Source organism: Coffea arabica, chromosome 11c, assembly GCF_036785885.1.
Source record: "Coffea arabica cultivar ET-39 chromosome 11c, Coffea Arabica ET-39 HiFi, whole genome shotgun sequence".
NCBI lineage: Eukaryota > Viridiplantae > Streptophyta > Magnoliopsida > Gentianales > Rubiaceae > Coffea > Coffea arabica.
Genome location: NC_092330.1, coordinates 25,239,882 through 25,262,516, shown reverse-complemented (window position 1 = coordinate 25,262,516; position 22,635 = coordinate 25,239,882). Strand labels below are relative to the sequence as shown.

The 22,635-nt window shown below is 34.7% G+C and overlaps 1 protein-coding gene across 1 annotated transcript; it reads left to right on the top strand.

The window, feature by feature from the left end:
- The first annotated feature begins 3,022 nt into the window (after positions 1-3,022).
- LOC113715549 (7-deoxyloganetic acid glucosyl transferase) lies at positions 3,023-7,340 on the top strand. Its single transcript, XM_027239779.2, has 2 exons — positions 3,023-3,677; positions 6,215-7,340. The coding sequence occupies exons 1-2, from the start codon at positions 3,122-3,124 to the stop codon at positions 7,183-7,185; spliced, it is 1,527 nt and encodes a 508-aa protein (XP_027095580.2). The 5' UTR covers positions 3,023-3,121; the 3' UTR covers positions 7,186-7,340.
- Positions 7,341-22,635: the final 15,295 nt, after the last annotated feature.

Below are 22,635 nucleotides of genomic sequence, written 5' to 3'. Positions count from 1 at the left end.
AAAGGCCATACTCTTACTCTATATTAGGGGAAGGGAATATCTAAAGGTCAAGGAAAATCTGGTGAATCACCACCGGTCCAGATGGGTGCCTACGCACCATTGGTAAAATTTTCAGGAAAGTCAGGATATTAAATTACAGGTTGAGAATCCCTTCAAAAAAAAAAGATTGAGAATCCCTTAACCTGTACCTAAGTAGAGATTTAAAATTCTGTTGGTGGCCAACTATTCTAAAAGTAGTTAGTTTATTAAGCCACTAAATATCCGTAATTAGGTACGGTATCAAAGCGGTATAATTTGTTGGGTTAGGAATAAGAGATATTTTACACAAACAAATCAATATTTATTCAAAACTCCAAAGTTATCCCTCTTTAAGGGCTTTCCAAGATAGAAATTTTGCGACTTGGAGTAGCTCACAAGGATGCCAAACTGTGTGCTGCCTCCAAGTTATAACCTTTACGTATTATATCACTAAACTGTGTTAATATTACATCTTGTGATTTGGTATTCACAATTTGTTCATATATTCGTATATTTTGTAATTTTTTCATTGATCATTACACTTTGTTCGTTTTATTGTACATCATGTGGTTTATTATTGATGCTATATTCATTAGTTAATACATCTTTTCTATGTTTGTATGTTTCATTTGATTGTATAACTTGCCATTTCTTACTCACAAAATTTGAGTTGTTTATTGGGTTGTACATAGTGTTGTAAAAGAGTCAAGTAGAATTGAATTTTAACATAATTGAGTTAAGTTCAAGACAATTTTAGTAAGTTCGAACTCAAATTAGATCTCAAGCTCCAATTCAAGACTAGTCAAGCTTGAATTCATACCTAATTTTTCAACTTGAATTAATATTCAATCGAGCTAAAATAAAAACAAAAAATAAATTTTATATTTTTTAAATAAATAAAATAGACATTTTACTCTAATAGATAATAAAAATATTAGAGACATATATGTAATTTTATAACTAATAATAAAAATATAAAAAATATAATTTCAAGCTGACATGAGCCACCAACACTCAAGTATTGGCTAAATTCGATAGGCTCAACTAAATCAACACAAATCCCACTCTCAATGTTGATCGAGTTTGAATCTAATTTTTATCGAGCCAACTCACTAATGATTGTACATGCTACGACTTGAGACTAAATATAAATTGTTTGGAAAATAATCCATTTGGCCCTTGAACTTTTAGTTTAGGTAAAATTAAGTCCTCTAACTATTTGTAGTCAACTTTTAGCCCTCGAACTTGTAAAATTGGGAACCCGTGACTCTTTTGGCAAGTTTATCCGATTTTGCAACCAGAAAGTCAAGTCACATGAATGGCAGTATGCTTTGAAGAAGAGCTTTTTTATCCGCATAGAAATAAACAAAAAGTGAACAACTCCATCTTCTTCTTTTTCCCTAACTCAAATCACTAATAGATCTCAACAAACGAAATACAGAGGGAAGAGAGAGAAGTGTGCCACAAAATAAGCAAAAATGCGCAAATATCGCAGCTCTCCGCTTCCTATTTGTTCCTGCAGTAAAGTCACAAAGATGATTACTTCGTGGACTGATAGAAACCCAGGGAGAAGGTACACCATTTGCTCATAAGAAGTTGATGGTTGTAGGTATTGGGATTGGATTGACGAGGAGATGTGTCGCCATTCTATTGAGTTGATACGAGGCCTTTTAAGGAGGATCGATACAACAGAAAAGCAAAAAAAGGAATTTGAAGCTGCAGTATCAAGATCCGAGGCAAACGCTGCTAAGTTGAAGGCAAAATTAAGAGAAACAATGGAGCATCTATGGTGATAGAAATGGTTGAATAAGTTTCTTGTGAGGGTACTTATGGTGAGTTGATTGGTTGTTGTGATAATGATGCTTATAGAGGAAAAAAAACGAGGTAAAGTCTCTACTAGGATGCTACAAATAGGAGTAAATGTATTGGGATGATGCTGCAAATTGGTGTGATTTGGCTTTTCAGGTGGCAAAACCGGATAAACTGGTCAAAAGGACTACGAGTTCCCCATTTTACATATTCAAGGGCTGAAAATTGACAACAAATAGGTCAAGGCTTAATTTTATCTAAACTAAAAGTTCAGGGGCCAAATAAATAATTTATCCTAAATTGTTCATTTGATGTAAAATAATATTTAGTTGTTTTGCTTGGCACCATGTGGAGAAAGTAAATTTCATCATATATACCGTAAAATATTATATAACGTGCTCCATGCTGATTCCTAAAGGCTAAAACTATACAATAAACTCCGCAACATTATTCTATACAGTGACCGAGGAGCCCAATCTACTTCCACTCGTCCCCAAGAAAGATTGTCCTAGATCGTATACAAGGGGCCAGGCATCTTCAAACTTCCTCCAGTCACGCCTCTCGCTGACCCCACTTACATCATAAACAAACACAGGAATTAGGGACCTCTATCATTGCCCGTTGCAGTTGCACCTCGCGCTTCACATATTAACGCAACAAAGATACTAAAATGATGAAAAAATTTGTTATTATATATTATTATGTTAATATATACATTTACTCATATATTATTATATTAATTTATACATTTACTCTGATATTGAAGTTTATCTTGTATAATACAATATCAATATAATAATTATAGACACTAATAAACACTCATTTCGTCCCATTATTATTATTTCGTTCTATTATTGCTTTAAAATAAGAGCCATCATTTCAAATTTAACATATACTTTCTAATTTTACCTTATACAAAAATAATTTTTTAAAATTTGAATGCAAAAGAATATATTAAATTTAAAGGACATTTTGTCAATATACTGATCCACCTCATCTAGATATAATAATTATCATATTTTCATAAAAAATTGAATTCTCGAAAAAATTGACTTGATATTAGGACGGAAGAAATATAAAAAATATAACAAATTTCAAAATATGATGAAATTTGATATGACAGATTATTATTGTTGTTGTTTTGGCTGTATTTATTTAACAATTTTAGCCGGCCCTTAACCCACATCATAGTATTATAAAGCCTCCTGTCTCGGCACCTGGCTGAATGTCTCAACTTGGCAGTTGGCATCACTCAAAATCTCACTCAGACCGTTGAGGAAAATTTGAAAAAGAAATGTCTCAGCATCAAAACCCGGCTCCGGCAGCTGCCGAAGAAGCGCCACTGCCACCACATGTATTGATTTTTCCATTACCTATGCAGGGCCATGTAAACTCCATGCTAAAGCTGGCCGAACTCTGCTGCATTTCAGGCCTGCACGTCACTGTCCTCCTCTCCGACTTCAACTACGACCGTCTCCTCCGTCATGCCAACGTCGAATCGCGGTTTGCTAAGTACCCCGGGTTCCAATTCGCCACTATTTCTGACGGACTCCCGGACGACCATCCCCGGGTTGGGGAACGGACGATGGAGATCGTGTTGAGTTTGAAGGTTGTTGGGGAATCCCAGTTCAGAAATCTCATGGTTTCAACCGATCGGCTGACCAAAATTGGTGGTGTAAAGAGGAGACCGTTGACTTGTCTGATTATGGATGGGGTGCTGAGCTTTGCTGCTGTTGTTGCTGAAGAAATGGGAATCCCTTTTATTTATTTCAGGACAGTTGGGGCTTGCTCTTTCTGGGCTAATTTCTGTATCCAAGATGTGATTGATGCTGGTGAAATTCCTCTCAAAGGTAAGTTGGATTTCATCAATATCTATGTATTTTTACTCTTCTATAGTAATTGTTAAATTACCAACTCCATGGGTAATTAGGTGGATTTAGCCTGTTGTTTTCAAAATTATGTTTGCCTTATAATTGGTTTATTTTCTGTTTTGGTTTTTTTGGTTCGTGAAAATGAGTTATTTTTTACCTACTAGCTGTAGGCAAAGACAGCAAATTTGCAAATTTTTAAAAATTTTGTTTATTTTTATTTAATTTTTTTCCTTCTATTAACGGTAAGAATAGAATAGTCTACATGGGTTATAAAATTGAGATTGAGTAATCATGTTTTCATTGTGATTATATCAATTCTTGAATAGTTTTGGCCTTAGTTTTGTTTTTACTGATCTCTTTAGATCAGTTGTGCGTTATGCTCTTTTGTTTTCCTTTTCATCGCTTTAGTGGGTAGTCTAACTTGCATCCATTGTTGTTTAATCTTCCTTGAACTTGCATTAAACAAGTACTGTAACAGTGTCACTGATTTTCCTTCTAGCTGTTCAATGCTGCATCTGATTTTCTTTTTGTTTATGTGATTGGAGAAAAGGTGATTGCAAACTATTTACTTCCAATAGATAATTATGTAAATATGGCTGTAAACTGATTGAGCACTTAAAAATAGTTCAGGAGGTCTCAATATGGATTCAAGCTTATATCAAATGTACCAGCATTTAAGATTCAATTCAGTAAATGAATGTAGCTTGAGTTAGTAAATATTGGATTGTAAAGCTTGCCACCTGGGGTTGAACATGTTTTTCTTTACGTTTAGAATAGATGTATACACATATGTATGTGTATACACATATTTACTGTATATATGTTTCTATGCTAAGTGTGTTACATTTTAGATTGATTAATCACGAGTTATTAAATTATATATACTGGTTCAAACCAAAAAACTGAAAAATGTGATTATATAAAATTTCAAAATTAAAAATTAGAGGAGGACAAATTGAGCTTTCAGGCAAATTCGAGCCTAAAAGATATAGGATTCAGTGGAGCTCAACCTTCAAATTTAAGTTGTATAGAGCTCAAGTCTTTTTATCCAGGTATTATTTGATGTCAAAACTGACTTGCCCCTGGTGGTTAGAGAAACCCAATTTTCAGCTCCATGTAAGGTGGATTTTATCTACTTCATAGATAACATGTATCCAGCAGCACACTTGCATATTTTCTTTTTTGAAAAAAATTTCTACATTACAGGCAAAACATTCATTCTGCAATTAAAGATGTCCTTCTGCAACTTTCACACTTTGATTCTACAAAACTTGCAACTTTTCTTTTCTGTCTTGGATGAAACACTCTAACAAGAATAAAAAGATATCCTTGGTAACTTTCAATTGGGGGTATAGATATAAATTCAATAGTGGGGGTTAAAATAAAATTCAAAATCAACTAATCAATGTCTAATGGTGGTAATGTTTTTCATTTTTTCCTTTTTTTGGTAACTTTTCTTCACTGTAAATCCTTTTGTGTATTTTGACGAAATGGTTTATGGGCTGCTGAGTCCTTTTCGCCTTGAAGATTTTTGGCCTTTTTTTTTTTCTTTTCCTCATTGTTACTCTTTTGTTGTGAGGCAATATAACTGAAGCGGAAGCTATGAAACTATGAAACACAAATAGAAGAGGATGAATGGGTGTATTTAAGTAGATGTAATATTTCTTATGCTAGTGCAAAACTTTATTAGATATTTTTTTATATGATGTTCTATTAAAAAATACAATATCCAGTAATCGGTTCAGGATTCTAATTCTACTCATTCCAAATGGTAAATCTTGTATTCTTTTTTATTCAACCCTTAATGTTGAAAGCCAGACACCCAGGTTCTCTTATGCTCAAATTGCTATTTAGAACAATTGTGTCCATTCTTGTGTATTTCTTTGTCTTTCTGTCATAGCTAGTCTAAATTGAAAAAAGCTAATCTAACATGATCATATTGTCAGTGCTTTTGCTTTTCATTATTCTTTATGCTATTCGATTTTCTTTGGTGATTTGTTTGACAGCCGATGTGAGAACGAATTTGTTCACTGGTTACTGATTTCATGTGTATGAGGTGTTCAGTAACAGGAGAGAGTGGGGGTGGCATGTTGTAATTTACTCTTCCATCTGCATGATGTTGTAAGCTTCTCCTTCGTGAACATTAGGTTTAGAACTCAAATTGAACTTGTCAATTTTGATCTGCAATTGAAATGAACAAACTTCTATATTTTATAATTTATTTTGTTTTTGGATCAGGAACTTTACAGTTTTACCAAATGCTAGGATTCAAGTTAATTACAACTGTAGAACATTTCTGATCAGTTCCTGATAAAGTTAGTTGGACTTGTGAATGAAATGGTGCTGGGAAAACACTATTGTAATTATTTGAAATATTTTTACTGTAGCATTTTTTGTGATGTGATGTATGTGAGATAAAAAGGTAATTGGAAAGATAAAAAGGTATATTGGAAATTGTAATGATGATGTAAGCAAATATATTTAGGAAAATAATCAGCTGTCCAAACAATTTGCAGGAAAAGATGAGGACAAAGTAAGCTATAGAAATAAGAAGGAGATGGATTTAATGGTAACCAGTGTGGCAGGCATGGAAGGATATCTAAGGAGGCGTGACCTGCCGGCATTCTTTCGTGTAGCTGATGTCAACAATCCAGGGTTACAGACCATCAAATCTGAAACTAGAAGAAGTGTTAAAGCTAGGGCTCTTTTACTGAACTCATTTGAAGACTTAGAAGGGCCAATTCTCGATCAGATAAGGAAACACATGCCCATTTTGTTTTCAATTGGTCCCCTGCATGCCCATCTCAAAGTCCGGATCGCAGCAAGCAAGTCCACGACAGAGAAGTCAATGGGCCATTCTGGGAGTTTCTGGGAAGAAGACAGGAGCTGCATCGAGTGGCTGAACTCGCAGCCTGACAAGTCTGTGATCTATGTGAGCTTTGGCAGTGTTACCATAATGACAAGGGATGAGCTTTTAGAGTTTTGGTATGGCTTGGTGAACAGTGGCCAGATGTTTCTGTGGGTGATGAGGCCTGATTCTGTCATTGGAAAGGATGGGGTGAGTCATCTTCCAGTTGAGATAGAAGAAGGCACAAAGGCTAGAGGATACATTGTGGGATGGGCGCCCCAAGAAGAGGTTCTAGCACATCCAGCAACTGGTGGATTTTTGACTCATTGTGGGTGGAATTCTACTCTTGAGAGCATAAATGCAGGAATCCCCATGATTTGCTGGCCTTACTTTGCAGACCAAACTATCAATAGCAGGTTTGTGGATGAGGTCTGGAAGCTGGGTTTGGATATGAAAGACACTTGTGATAGAGTCACCGTGGAGATTATGGTTAGGGACCTGATGGAAGTGAGAAAAGATGAGTTCTTGAAAAAGGCAGAACATATGGCTAATCTGGCAAAAAAAGCTGTTAGTGAGGGTGGATCATCTTACTGTAACTTGGATAGCCTATTTGAATTCATTAGTTCTATGATTGTGTGAGCTAAAGTGTCCTGTTGAGGAAAAAAGCATGGGACTTGAATCCATTAAGTCCTGGATTGGCAAGTATCTGACACATTGTCTTATTACAGAGTTCTGAATTACTGTAACATTGGATAACCCCTTCGAATCCAATAAATCTATGATTATTTCAGTAATTGAATTATTCAGAAACACTTTTACTATGGTATTGACTTTCCTTATATACTAGCAAATTCCTAAGAAATGTATTAAAGACATTACAGATGCTAAAGCAAGTCAACTTCCTAAGTATGACTATGACGTGCCTGTGAACAGAAAAGGAAATGAATTTTAACATGATAATCCTCTGTGATCTAGCGTTCTTATCACTCCCATTGACAAAAACCTGAATATCTAACAGATGGGACGGAGCTGCGGTTCTTAGATATCACTCTGCCATCTATGAAATTAAAGTGGTAATCGCACAAATCTTCTTGAGTTTGAATGGATGTGGTTCGCTTTAGTACATACATATTCATTTTCTTCAGCGACTAATGACATATGCCTAGTTCTACAAACGAGACTGCCAACTTGGCATATTTTTAAATGAAGGTCTAGTGGAGGACAAATGACTTGAGGTTCCTAGAAACTTCTACACAATTTAAAGGTCTTTATCGAGAATGGTATAAAATATAGCGTAATTTTATTTTGTTTTATGTAAACATTCAAAAATCTAAATCTGGTGTTTAAAATTGAAAAAGGATTCTTAGTTTGGTCTTCCAAAATACTCCACAATGTTTGTTTCATGTTTTAAATTTAAAAAAAGCCTTAATTTGGTCTCTTAATAGCGCAAAATAGGGTTAACTTAATTTTGTTCTTCGTAAGTATTCAAAAATCTCAATGCAGTGTTTAAAAATTGGAAATATTCTTAGTTTGATTCTCCAAAGTACTCCAAAATGTTTATTCAGTGTTTCAAACAGAAAAAAGTCATAATTTCATCTCTTAAAATAGCACAAAATCTCAATTTGGTCTTCCTAGCTATGTCGATTTTGGTCCTCCAAGAAAACTAATTAAAATGAGTACATCTTACCTAAACTTGAAAGGTTGAAACTTTACGAAACAAAAAAGTAAGCAAGGCCATTTTATTCTAATAAGTGTTCATTTTTTATATTTTAAAATATGTTTATTTGTTTACTTTTGATAAGAAATTAGGGTTTTCAACAATAAAACTTGTTCTTTAAGTTATTAACTTTTATAAGCTTCGTTTTATATCAATTACATGCATTTGGACAGACTAATGTGCAAATGATATGATTTTTTTAGGAATCAAGTAATTGACTAAACTCAGTTGCACTTGAAGTCACTATAAGTCTATAACATTGGCAATGCGAAGAAAAACATACAAGGGGTTCAATTATAAGGAAAAGAGAATGCAAAGTCATAAACCAAGTGCAAAAGACCGAGATACACAAGCTGAAATAGCATGAAGTACCTCATGGATCTCTAATAGTTGCGGTTGCAGCATTGAAAAGCAAGAAGAAGCATAACTGTGCCTCGCGGATTGCCTCACGGATCTCTAAAACATTCCTACAAGTTGCTCTGCAATTTGCACTCATTTCACATTGCTTTTGTGGATAATTTTTTTTTTTTTTTTTTTTTTTTTTTTTTTTTTTTTTTTTTTTTTTTGCAAAAAGCCAACTTGAACTAGCTAAGTTTGAGTTGGAAAACTCAAGGGCAACTTTATGACCATATTATGAGCCCATTTTCTCTTCCAAAACATCCATAAATGCCTCTTGTATCTCACTGAATAAAGGGGAGGAAGAATAGAAGAGTTAGGTAGTAGTAGTTAGAATACAAGGTTGTGTGAGCAAAAAGGTGAGATTTTCTTAAAAACACAACAAGCTTATTGAGGCAAACTTGAAGATCAAAGTTGTAAAAGAGAATCTTGAGGAGCTTGTTTCATTCACTTGAATAAGATTTCATCATCTTTTACCTTTTACTTCCTTGTTTAATTTATGTTTCATTTTAAGAGATTTATGAATTTTACTATGTTCAATCATATGTTCAGCTAAACTCTTGTATACTAAGGAAGGGATGAACTTATAGTTTCATGAATATGTGATTACTTGAGTTGATTTTTGGCCACTTTGTGAACTTGTTGGTTCATATATTTGTATCTAATGTGTAGTTGCTTGATCACCAACTATAGATCATCAAAGCATGTGTTTGAGCTAATAATTTGCCTTGCATATGTAGTTCAAAATATATGAACTCTAAATTATATCTTCACGTTAGTAGGAGGTGAATTTAGATGGAACAAGCTTGTAACTTCATTGAGATTCATGAACTTATGCTAAACTAATTTATCATGCAAATAGATAAAGGTTTGGTGTGAGTATTCTTGTTTATTTGCGAAGGCAATATCTAAGAAATTGAGGGTGGTTACTTCTTCAACAAGTCACAATTTAAAGGTCTGATTAGCCAAGTTAATCATTGTCTTGAAGCAGCAAGGGATTCTAATACCTAGCATCTTAATCTTAAGGAAAACCTAATCTAACTCTCTACTTTTATTTCTTTTCTTTCGACTTACCACCTACGTGATTACCACCTTGTGGCCGGTGTTATATTTATTTTTAAGCTCTGTGGCTGGTTGAACTGCCTATTTAACTTTTAACATTCATGAACGGTTGTACCACCTAAATTAACCTCTTTAATTTTTGCCATTTGGCTTGTTTAATTGCTAGTGCTGCTCTTTGATAATATTTCACTTGTTTAGATTATAAAGTTAGTAGAAAAACCTTGATAATTAGCCAATTCCTTGTGGGATCGACGCTAATTATCATTATACTCGTTTGACCCGTATACTTGTGAAAAATCAAGGTAATTGGATTTAATTGATTTGATAATTTGGAATTTATAACTTGAAATCTTAAACCATATCATATTCCTTCAAAGGCTATTCGGCCTTAGTTTTTTTTATGATAAAAGTTTGCTTTTCCCTACATTTTTGTGCTTCAATGCATAGAAATTATTGGGGTGGCCTTTTTTCTCAATAGCAAAAAACGCAATACAATTAGTTGAAAGTAACATATCAATAGTACATTCTATCATTTGAAATAATAATGTTGGAATTTTTTTAGAAGAGCAAATATAGCAGCATAGCTTTGACTTAACAGCACATCAAGTGACCAATTGAGATTCTAGAATATCTTGGAGAACTAAAATGGAATTAACCCTAATAATCATATCTTTTAAGGTTAATGTCTTATTAGAAAACTAATTGAGGGATCTCAAATTTATAAATGTCCAAAGTTCAGTGCAATTAAGCTTAAGGCTTTGATGCAATATAAGAATGCAAGAAATATTACACTTCCATTTCTATTCCAATGTGCATAGTGTGAAGAAATTTGAAATAGTAGACTTTTATCCACTATCACCTTCCTCCCCTTCTCCTCTCTCTCTTCCTACTGCCCTCTTCCCCCTCATTTTCCTCCTCTCTCTTCCTCCTCCTCCTCCATTTCATCTCCCTTCTCCTCCCTTCCTCCCACCTCTTTCTTGTGCCCCTCGCCTATTGAATCTGGTATCCTTTCCCTTCTCCTCTCCTCCTCTTTCTCTCTTTCCCATGGCCCTGTTCCCTTTCCCCTATTGGATCTAGATTGGTCTAGATGTGATAGAGGAAAGGGGCATGGGATGTGGGAAAGAGAAGGAGAGGAAGAGAAGAGAAGGGAAAAAAAGGAGGAGGAAGAAGGGGGTGGTGGCAGTGAGTTGTGAAAGAGAGGAGGAGGTAGTGGTGGAGTGGGTCAAAGGGGAAGGAGGAGGAGAAGGTGGGTGTATGAGTGTGGGGGTGGTAGGTGGTGGTAGTGGAGAGAAGAAGAAAAATGAGAGAGGGTGACGGGTGGGGAGAGGTGGTAGTGGTTGTTAGTGGGTATGGTGGCCGGGATATGTGGCGCGAGAAGGGTGACAAAATTTTCCTTCAAATACATGAAAGGTTTTTACAAAACATTTTATAGTAAGTTATAATAAAATTTTATATAAACTCCCAAATAGATCCTTGGGTCTCCTTAATTCACAATTGATTTTTCATAGTTTAGATGACTACTTGAGAAATTTGGACCCAAAATAAGTAAGAACAAGACGTACCAAAATAATAGTGTCATGGCTCAAACAAGTTGACCTAAAGAATTAAAATAGAATGTAGTCAATTTCAAAAGTTTAAAGTAGACATAGGAATTATTTGGCACATCCAATACTTGGCTTCAATTTTTTTTTATTGGCAAACCCCATACACAGCTTCACTTGATTGTCACTTTTTCAACAAAAAATCATGTCTTTGACACCTTACCAGCACGAACTCTTCAATAGATAAACTCATCACCTAAAGAGACAATCTACCAAAACACTTGATGGACATGTAATTAATAAAGTTTTTCATATCAAAACTTGGTTGATTGAACTAATAATGCTAACATCTAGTTTTATGGAAAATGGGAATCTCAACCTGACTTTTCTATGTTGAATTATGACTTATTAATTACTACTATATTATCTATTCGTATGCATTTTTAGCAATGGTTTTCCTTTTTCCAAACATGACCCTCTTTTGTAAAGATATAAAACACCATCAAACTGGCACATAAGTAATTATGTATCAAATGTTTTTTGAATTAATATAACTTGTCCAATTGTTTAAAGTATGAATACAAACATGACCATAAAAAAATTTGAAACTCTAATTTGAAAAATTCCCTGATTTACATATAGTAGAATTTTGTATGTAATCATCCAATTGTCAAGATTTATGTTTTCTCTATTATACCAGGACTTTAGATAAGGAGAAACAAATATATCTTGATGAACAATCATACTTCTTTGTCTCTCTTTCCTCTTTCTGTTTCTATGAATTAATATTTTAATGGTCTAGCAAAACAGAATTGAGACCTGCATTACTAGAAGCTTTTGGATAATTTGTAGTTCCTTGCATGGTTATCAAAGTATGGTATATCAAAAATATGTTTCATAATACATACAAGTACAATACAGATTTTTTCTCAAAATTATGATAAAAAATTCTACACAAAAAAATGCATGCAAAAAATATATGTACTATCATATATACGTGTATTAAACTTTTAGCGATAAAATATACGTTGTAAACATTTGATAATTTTAAATTGCAGTTCAAGCAAGAATTAATCATTTTTAATATAACAACACCTGCAACCGTAGTATAATTGGTTTACTACACAAGCAAATAAATAAGTTTAACTGGAAAATTTTCTAGTAATACTAAACATTCGGCAAATAAAAATTCAAGTTGCTAAAATAAATGGAAAATAAAAGTTTCTTTTCTCCTTAACCTATTTAATTATAACCACTGTCCAACCAATTAGAAAAGTCATCATCACTTCTAACGTCATCGAAATCATCTTTATCTACATCTAGTGGAATCCCATTGTTATCAAACTCATGATTATAATAATCAACAAGATCATCAATATTTGCAAATCAATCGGCGCCACATCATGTGCTTCAAAGACATTGAATTTCTCTAACATTAATGTATTCATTCTGATATCTACTAAAGTATGCAACATTTGGGGTGCCAATCTATTTCTTTCTTTTTTGTTTTAATTTGTGTAGCTTCCCAAACACTCCAATTTTTTCACATGCAGAAAAATTACAAGGCTGACTTTAAATACGAATGGCATACTTCTTTAAAATTGCCAATGAGTCTCCTCAATCCCACCAAACTTCTGAAACAAGAAATCATATATACTTCTAGTATATGCATTAAGTGCAAATGCAAAAAAAACTTTAATCTAAGACTTGTAAGGATGAGGAGTTTTGAACATTACCATGGCAATAGAAGTGAATAAAGTTGAGATTTTCATTCTATAAAGCAAAAAGCATGTTTGTTATTTTATGCAACTAAATTTTCAAGCACATAAGTGATGTCCTCTTTCATTTCACAAGTTTCCACAAAAGTGTCACTACACATATATGTAGGATTTAAAAAAGCTGCTGTTGCATGAATTTGGTGAATGATATTGTTATTTCTTCATTCTTCAAAAAAAGACCATACCTATATGTACTTGGTTTGATTACTACAACAATGGTGCTTTATAGCTTCTTTAGCTATTTCTATAGTATGATATAAGTATCCTAAGGTTGATCCCTCTCTAACAACCAAGCATAAAACTTGGATTAATTGCTCAAAAACTTCTAAAACTTCCTTTATTTTCTGTTGAAATTTAGCACTTTGAACAATATTAGTGACTTTCTATGCTTTTGCTTTTTATTATACTCCAACTGTCTCCAATTTGAGGAAGCAATGAGCATTCTTAACTCAATTTCAGCACCAATTATTGACTCAAGCATCTTAAAATTTGAGGCAAATCTAGTCAAACATGGATGTTTCAATTCCTTATTATTGGTCAACTCTCTCATTAATGATAGAATAATTATATACTTGTACATGTACGTAACAATCAACTTTGCATCATCAATGCTAGTTTTTATCCAATCATCAATGCTAGTCTTTCAAAATAACTGATTTCTATGAGCAACAACACGAGTTTTATAAGGCCATGGATACTTATCAAAAAGCGTGTCTCCAGTTGACTAAAATTTGATGCATGATTTGCACCATATGATCAAGCCAAATTTTGTCAATAATTGAAAAGATTATGTTTCTATTATAACTTCCTATCATTTTTTTCTTTTGAAATTTCAAATGAATTCACGAAAAATGCTCCTCCAGGAGATCATGCAATGATATTTATGAAAGTCCACTATTTTCTATCACCCCAAATGCCAAACCTCTATCTAATCTAGCGAGATGAATAGATATGGATCTATTTGTCCTATGTGGCCTAACTAGTAGGATGAATAGTTTAGATACTTTGTCTGATTATGTGACAATACTTGACAGGATCAATAGTCAAGACTGGATATATATGGTTAGTTTAAGCAAAGTGATATTGAGCTAACATTTGTGTGTTTCACTATGTAGTGATTATATTCTTCTTATGTGCCCTCATATTTTACCAATAACTATGAAATATTTTTCTCAATGTACTACAATATTATAGCATGCTTAGGTCAACAAGAAACTACATGAGCTAAACTATTTATATGATTTGTTCAACATCGAACATAATCTTTTAATCTTCATCTTTGTTAGACAAGAAAGCACATAAGTTTACTAGAAATGGTAAGATGGTTGAACTTTCTCAAATAAACCATGCTTTGTAAAGTTCATATTAACCTAAAATTCCTACACTCATATTTATAAATTTGGTAGTTGGGATTTAAAAGCTAAATATTCATTAACACCATTGAAAGAATAATTCCTATTTTTAAGAGTTTAGACTTTTAAATTTGGATAATCTAGAAGAATTGAGAGAACAATCATTTAATTCTTCACAATTTGGTTTTATCCAAGTAGCCCTTCAACTATCATTTAATTTCTCTTTCTATGTTAGTTGCACTTCGAGATTGTAGATGAATTGTACACATCAAATCTTTCACAATCCTTTAATATGATTAGATGAATCTAGCCTTTACACTGGTCCAATTTATTTTATTGTTTTGTGGGGTTTTCGCATTTCTCTAATAGACAAAATCTTAGTGAATCTTATGTCTTGAATATTCATGTTAAAGGGCATGACATAGGATGCTTTGAAAAATATTAGTAATACATATATGATTATTATAAAGCTATGAATAGAAATAGTTCTAGTATTCAATATTTATTTTGGTGATAAAACAGCTTTGTTTGAAACAAATGTAAATAGATTCAAGTTGCAACAACCTAAACTAATTAATTTCAATCAAGTTGATCTATCTAAAATTTGACTCTAGATATAGCAATAATTTGTTATAGTTCATTAAGTAGAAACATTGAATAAATTATTGAAGATAAAAAAAATAATATTGAACAAAATTTGTAAAGTTTTATATATACTATGTGTCATCAATGTCATCTTTATATGATTGTAATTTATACTTCAAAGGCATTCGAGAATCTTGTAACTGAATTTCACATCTTGTTATAATGCCACAATTGGCAATGAAATAAAATTTTTGATTGATATAATTTATCAACAAGATATTGATATTAGATCTGTTAGTGAACTTTGTATAGCTAATTAGTAACGAAGTATATGAAAATTTAGAACATAATTTTTTAATCTTTTTGTGATGCCCCCACTTCTCCCTAGGATGAACCCAAGGGTATCGGTGGAACGTCTACCCAGTTCTCGCTAGGACTCGATACAAATCCAATTCAAACTTAAAGGATAATACCAATAATAAAAGTCGAAGTAAAGAAAAGAAGTCACTTCCATACATAAGTGTTCAATCTTACATCACAAGTTTCAAAATACCTCAACTTTCCCAAAATATAACATACAACTTTCAAAAGTCATCTAATCAAATACATTCACAACCCTAATCAAAAGACCATCGAGTCAGCATCTCCCCAATTCTTTCCATTTCAACTCTTGTTAAGGAAAACAAAACTAATGGGATGAGCTAACGCTCAGTGAGACCAAGAAAAACATGCAAAACACATAGTTCAAATAACAATAGTACTTATACAAGAAATAGAGCTAAAACATTCAAGTAGTTCACAATTAATAATAAAACACGCTTGATAAGGATACGGGAGCTCTCAGGAGCTAGGTTCCACTAGCTTTGCCGAGTCTCGATCATATACTTCCACGTGATGACACTCCGTCACCCGAGTAGGTATATTTTGTCCGTAGAACTCCACTTCACAAATCCTGTTCACCGTTACACCCCCTGTCCCGGGTTCGCTCATCATATAAAAAAGGTGATACTACTCGAGTATGCTAAACGAGATCTCTCAAATAGATCAAACTTTACGAATATCTCATGGTTCACCAAGCTTTTCGACCAAATCCATGCCGGCTCGAGTCACAAGGTTAGCCTACTATGCATGCCAAGGACATCCGTTTTGATATCACACAATAACTAAATAACATTGTGATGGTATTTATATCACACAACAACTAAATATGCTTACATACATACACATTTAAACGTTATACCCACCATATGCCATCCAAATTTATACCTCTTTGTTATCTTCTCCTCCTCCCCAATATTTTGGTAGACCATTGTTCCTTTCATCCAGCCAAACAACAGTGAGTCTTAGCATAGTCATGCAACCAAATTTCAAAAGATTTCATAAAAGCTCACGATCAAAGGTTCGGCAAAAAAGACGGAAAGTATTGTCGGGTCCAACTAATGCTCTAAGGAGGTACGAAACACCAGATGGGAGGATTTTATATGGTGTCAAACGTGATTTTAGAAACGCTCCACTTAACACCAACAACTCTCTAGGACTAGTTGGCCACATTTTCAAAGATAGTGTCCACGAGCACCTACCCTCTGGAATTACATTATGGAACATGAACCCATATGGGAGCCTATTCGTGAGCGAAGAATGGAACTAGAGGTATTTTGTCGCTGGCATAGCCTCCGCGTCTCGAGTGAATGATGTTATAGGACCAGAAGTGAATGATGCAAGTTTAGTACATAGACTATAGTGAGAAGTGATGCAGATGGAGCGTCGGCTACACAGGTTTCACGAGATTGAGGCCGCAAAAAGACATGCTATTGCAAAAGATTTTGCTATCGATAATATTTTAGCAGATCCCATGCTTATATCCGACCCAGACCTATCTAACTTTACTAAATCAAGCGACGATGACTTTCAAAGGTACATACCCGATTGTCTAATACATGACGGCATTCCCAGGTGTTGTACGGCATACGACAGATGACGAGAGATGTAGTCGGATGTTCGTGAAGGTAGCAAGACAAAGTTTAATCATTATAATCTCTACTTTAACTTTTTGCCCCCTATTTGGATATTAATCATGCATGTTAAAGATCCTTGTACTAGTTCTAACCTATTGTAACATACAACTAATTGCTTGTAACTCATTCTGTACGCTTCGTTATGAATATTTGTTGCATTATAAAACTTAATTTTGACAAATGAAATTAGTTGTCCCCTCGCACTATCATTTTCTTCTGCGCAACTATTACCTTATTGTGGTCGCGTGGTTACTTGATCATAATTAAATTAAGAAGATTCTTGTAATACCTATTGAAATGCCTGTAATACATCATGTCAATGGCACGAACCGTTTGTTCTGAAAATGTAATCCAAATGTAGTGAATTATGAAAATTTTTTGGTGACTAAATGACACATAATAATCCACCAAGGCGTCGTAACAAAATAATAACAATTTGTTAAGGCTGATTGCTATATGATACATATAACCATTCTAAGTGCCATCCATGCCAATAAAGATGTTATTTACAATTGGAGCTGACTGTTGGACAATACTATATATATCACAATAGCCATTTGTTATGGTATTCTATGAAAAATACCATAATCATAAAGAAGAACGTTCAATCGTATTGCAAAAATTGTTACTCTAATTTTCGGTCGACTTTATAATTTCTTAACAACTTATACAACCCATTACAGAACAATTGATGACTACTAATACTGAAAATTAGTACAATTGTAACCCACTTGTCTAAGTTTGAACAGAGTGAAACATTGAAGGTCCCTGTACAGGCACATGAATAACTTGTAACAGCTTATTAAGTGCTTGTAACATAGATATACAGCATTCCCAACATTGCCGACATGGAGGTCCAATAACAAACGTTCATCGAAAAACACCGTAAATCTCGTTCAGGACAACTAATGTATGAAAATAAAAAAAAATCTAGTCAGTTACAGTCACATGCACTAATTTATTTCAAGATTGTAGATTAAAAGAAACTGACAATATGGAAGCGATTGAAACTGAACAATATCTTCAATAGAGAAGTACTAACATCAATAAATGAGGTCAACTTGGTGAATGAATAATCGGAACTCAATAGTTTGGTCAACCACTCAATGTGTCGTTAAAAAATTAGACGCACACATCATTCATCAACCTGCCTCTGTGGGGGGGGCGACGCCAACAGCTAGTTGCAAACTCTGGGTGTTGTTTATTTCTTGAAATGCGTAACGATGGCAAATCAGCTAATACACCTAATGGAACATACGACTAATAATATACGGTGTCCAAGTATCCAATTAACAATACTACATAAATATGCGATGTAACGATAAAAGTTTGTCACCTGTGGTAATGGTGAAAATACATAATATGCATCAATGTCACAGTGTGTTGAAATTGCCGCACATTCCTCCTAAATTATATAATATAACTATTCAACTGTCGACAAATCATTACCAGTGCCCATATTGTTCACTTCAAAAGCTAAATTGGACAAGACAATATAAAAAAAATGATAAATCAAACCATTAAGATATCTCTGATGGAGTTATGCTTGGAAAAAATAGAAAATTTAAGGTACATCCATTTTGTAGGGTCTATTGCAGGAGGCCCCTGATTAGGGAACCGGTGGACCTTCGGATAATACAAAATAATTTGTTATAGAAGCGATCATACGTTAACTACATAATAGACATGCTTTGAAGCGTTCAGGTGCCCACCATTACAATAAGCAAAAAAGTAGTTGTACGATACGAATAACAAAGTCTTTATTTTTCCTATTAAATGTATGCATACCATTTCACTTTCCTCGATTTCGGGAGCAACAGCGTTTGGAGAGCCATTCACTGACTGGCTCTTTGAATGCGTCTACGAGTTTAGAATGGTCAAATAATTGTATAAGACAAACAAAATAGATATATCAGGAGGGATGACGGGCGTAACAAAATTATCACATAATGTGACATCGATGTAACTAATTATGCTATTAGAAACATCTAAATAAAAGCTAAAACCATGACCATTTTATACTAACCGAAACAGAGTCAGTAGATGAATGGCATCCCAAAAACATGTGTTCATCAAATTCAAGCGACGTCGGCTCCGATTCTGAGACCTGTATTATTGACACGACAATAATGTTACTTTATAGTGAATGGTACCTAAACTTGAGTTAACGGTAATATAACAAGAATGTTTTAGCATAAATGTTTACCATAAAAAAAAAATGGATCCATACCATAGTCTGTGTAGTTCTTGACAATCTAGATTTTCTTTTTACTCTGTCAAATTTATCGACCCAACTTCGCATCATTCTATTTCTCTTCCCACCGGCTCGTTTTTTAATGCCTCTTGCGACTACTGCCTCTCCCATTTCATTTACAATTTCAATTTTATCACGTCACATTTAGATTTTTATGATTTTACGAAGGGTGCTCTTTGTTTTCTGAGAGGAGGAGTTCAACTCTCTTTGTCAAATCGGATATGACGGTGATTACTACTTTGCTGGTGTCCTCCGACATTGCTGCTCGAGTTGCGACCTTAATCATGGTTGGAGCGAGTTCCCGATAACGAGTTGAAATGATTGCTTTTGGATCAGCCACAATTTCCTGTCTTCGCCGATCAAAACAGTTTCCAGTCCGAGCTCTTTTTGTCTATCGCCTCTTAACGTATTCAGGAGGAATTGTCTTTATACCTATGGTATCAAACACCTTCAACGCGTGCCCACACAAATTCCTTCATTCTCATATTTTTTGCAACTACAACGTACATTTAGATAATTCCGATTGAATACACTATTCTTTCAGGTCCTCCATCATATCTCATGACAGCAAACTCCACAAACATCCCTGCATCTTGTTATCTCAATATAACCATAGCTATTGACTCGCCATATTCATTTTGGAATGTAATAAATACGGTTGGTGAATATGTCTCTGCAGCATGCACAAACATAGGTGTTTGCCTCAACCCAACCATGGGGAGCTTTTGCCTCATTTTATATTTTGCGATGAGTTCATTATGTCTCTTATCATCAATCACCCGATTGAAATGTCTAAAGAACTGCACAGGGTCATGATCCAGTTTCAAATGATTTTTAATTGCTGTATTTAGGCTTTCGCTAAGTTAGGTGCTTCGCATTCCCGCGGTTCATCTTTCTTTCATCATACACCTTGCCTATTTATCACGAATTCGATACAGCCTGGAAAGCCATTCATTATTTTCAAGATTGTGTTTCTTCACCATCGCCTCCCATACTCTATTGAATTGTTCCACTTCTTCAATCTCATACATGCAGGCACCAAACATGTATGGAAGGACACTACTTTTGATACGAACGACACCAACCTTGTGATGCAACTCGTACAGAAAGGCTTGGATCTAGAAGGTAGAAACTCACGTTGAAGACGACGAACGCAGCGGATTACCTAAACATGTTGATCACGTGGTCAACGAACATTGGTATTTGTAGAAGACGCCACAATCTAGCGCAGTCCTAGATTGATAAGTCGAATTGAATACCTAAGAATGAATCTAAGATATTCAATGGTGCTTCATTGAAGCTTTGAGAGAACTCTCAATGTAATTTTATTAATCATTCAAAAAATTGTCTGTAAAATAATGACTTAAGGCTATTTATAACCATGACTAAAGCCCAACAACATAGATACCGTAAGCTCCGACGGCGTTGCCCCCGAACCTCCACCAGGGCGCGTCTCCCATTGGACCTCCGACTCGCTGACCGGTCAGCGAGACCCCTGAACCAGTTCAGCGTAGGGACTAACTACGTGGCTTGCTAAAATGCTATTGACCCTAAGGTCCACATGGCCTAGCCCATTGACTCAAAGACTAACAACGACTAAGGTCCAAACTACAAGCTAGTTGGATCTCTTTATTACACTATACTAAACTAATAATGGGCCATGGACCCCTTAGCCAACTCATGGGTTTCTAATCTTCAGTGATGGCTGAAACTAAGACAACAAGCCTAGATTCGTTGAGGCCCTCGATGGCCTTTGGCTCTCCACTCGACTCTCGGGCCGCACGAACCAATTTTGTAGTGTCTCATTCAATCTTTTCGCACGAGCTCGTGTCATAGGTGTCGCGCCCCCATTTTTTGATGAGTGAATGAATGATTGTTGTGATGGTGTGTGAAGTGTGGTGTGAACGTGTGCAAAATGAAAAGTAAAAGGCCATGGGACTTTGGAAAGCGACGATTTGGCCAAATGAAATTTAAAAAGGGTTTTTTTAAATATGAAAAACGGAGTCGCCACTTGGTATAGATTTGGGGTGTACCAAGTCACCCAAAAAGTGTTTTTAAAGACAAAGTAGTAAAACCCTTTTTAAAACGACTCCTAGTCCACGTAAGCCAAAGAAAAAGGTTCGGGGGTCACGTTTGACAAAGGGGAAGGCAAGTGATAGAATCCAAGGCACCCCTTTGACCTAGCCAAGGCTAGTTGCGCGACTTAACCTTACCTTTCCTAATTTTCTACCCAATATATGTTCGCACGTTGGATATGACTATATGAATGCAAAACGAAAAGAAAAATGCAAACCTAAATTCTACGATGTCTCTTGTGAGGCTTTTGGTCCCAAACCACATGAATTGTGGCGGCCAACAAAGGAAAAACCTCATAGAGGTCGATTAATGCAAATGAGATTCAAACGTGCAAGTGTGAAAGTGTATGAAAGGTGCAAGAAATGCAAGTGCAAGTGTGAAATTGTATAAAGGTGCTTGTGTGAAATTGTATAAAGGTGCTTGTGTGAAATTGTAAAACAAATTCAAGTGTTTTCGTGTGCAAGTGTATGAAAATAGAATAATAGATATATAAGGTAAAGTGGAATTTCATTTGTGAAGTGAAAATAAGCAAGTGATAGGTAAAATGTAGTAAAAAGTATGGTTCGAGAAATGTGGAGAAATGTGGTTAAGAGAGTATGTAGGTGATAAAAATGAAAGTATGACCCTAGAGGAATGCAACAAGTCGGGTACGGGGGGTTGACTCCTAACTTTTCGACTTCTATTTTCCCTTTGATTAGAAGGCGAAACTAGCGTGCTAAGGCTATCGAGTAGCCACACTCGCTCGTTTCCCTTATCAAGAGGGATTTTCACGCAAATGAACCCTAACTAGCATGAGATGTAAGTCCTAAAATGAAGGGGAAGGGGTTTGAGGAACATACCAAATGACAAACTAAGGAAAAATGCGTGATATGTGGTGATCATGCACTTAATGAAAAAAAGAACCTATTGGGTCTAGCATTGGACTAGCCCATTCTATGAATTCCGACTAGCGTTGGACTAGTGGAAACGATAAAAGAAGCCACAACTAGCGTTGGACTAGTGTGGTGACGTACGTTCATCCATTCCATTCATCTATACTACAAAAGCGAGTAGACATGCGAATCACTTATAAACACGTAGCACATAACACTTAGCATGCTTGACTAGATGCAAAATCCTAATAAAGCATTTAACATATAACACATAGGCATGCAACCATTACATTTGCTAACTAAAACAAAGGGGAAAGGGGAAATGGACCAAATTACTTGCTACGCCCTATCTATTACAAGCCAAGAGGTGTACACATACCCCATTAATAAAAATCAAAAGTAAATGGAATAATTGAAAGGAAATAAGGAGAGGCTAGGAAA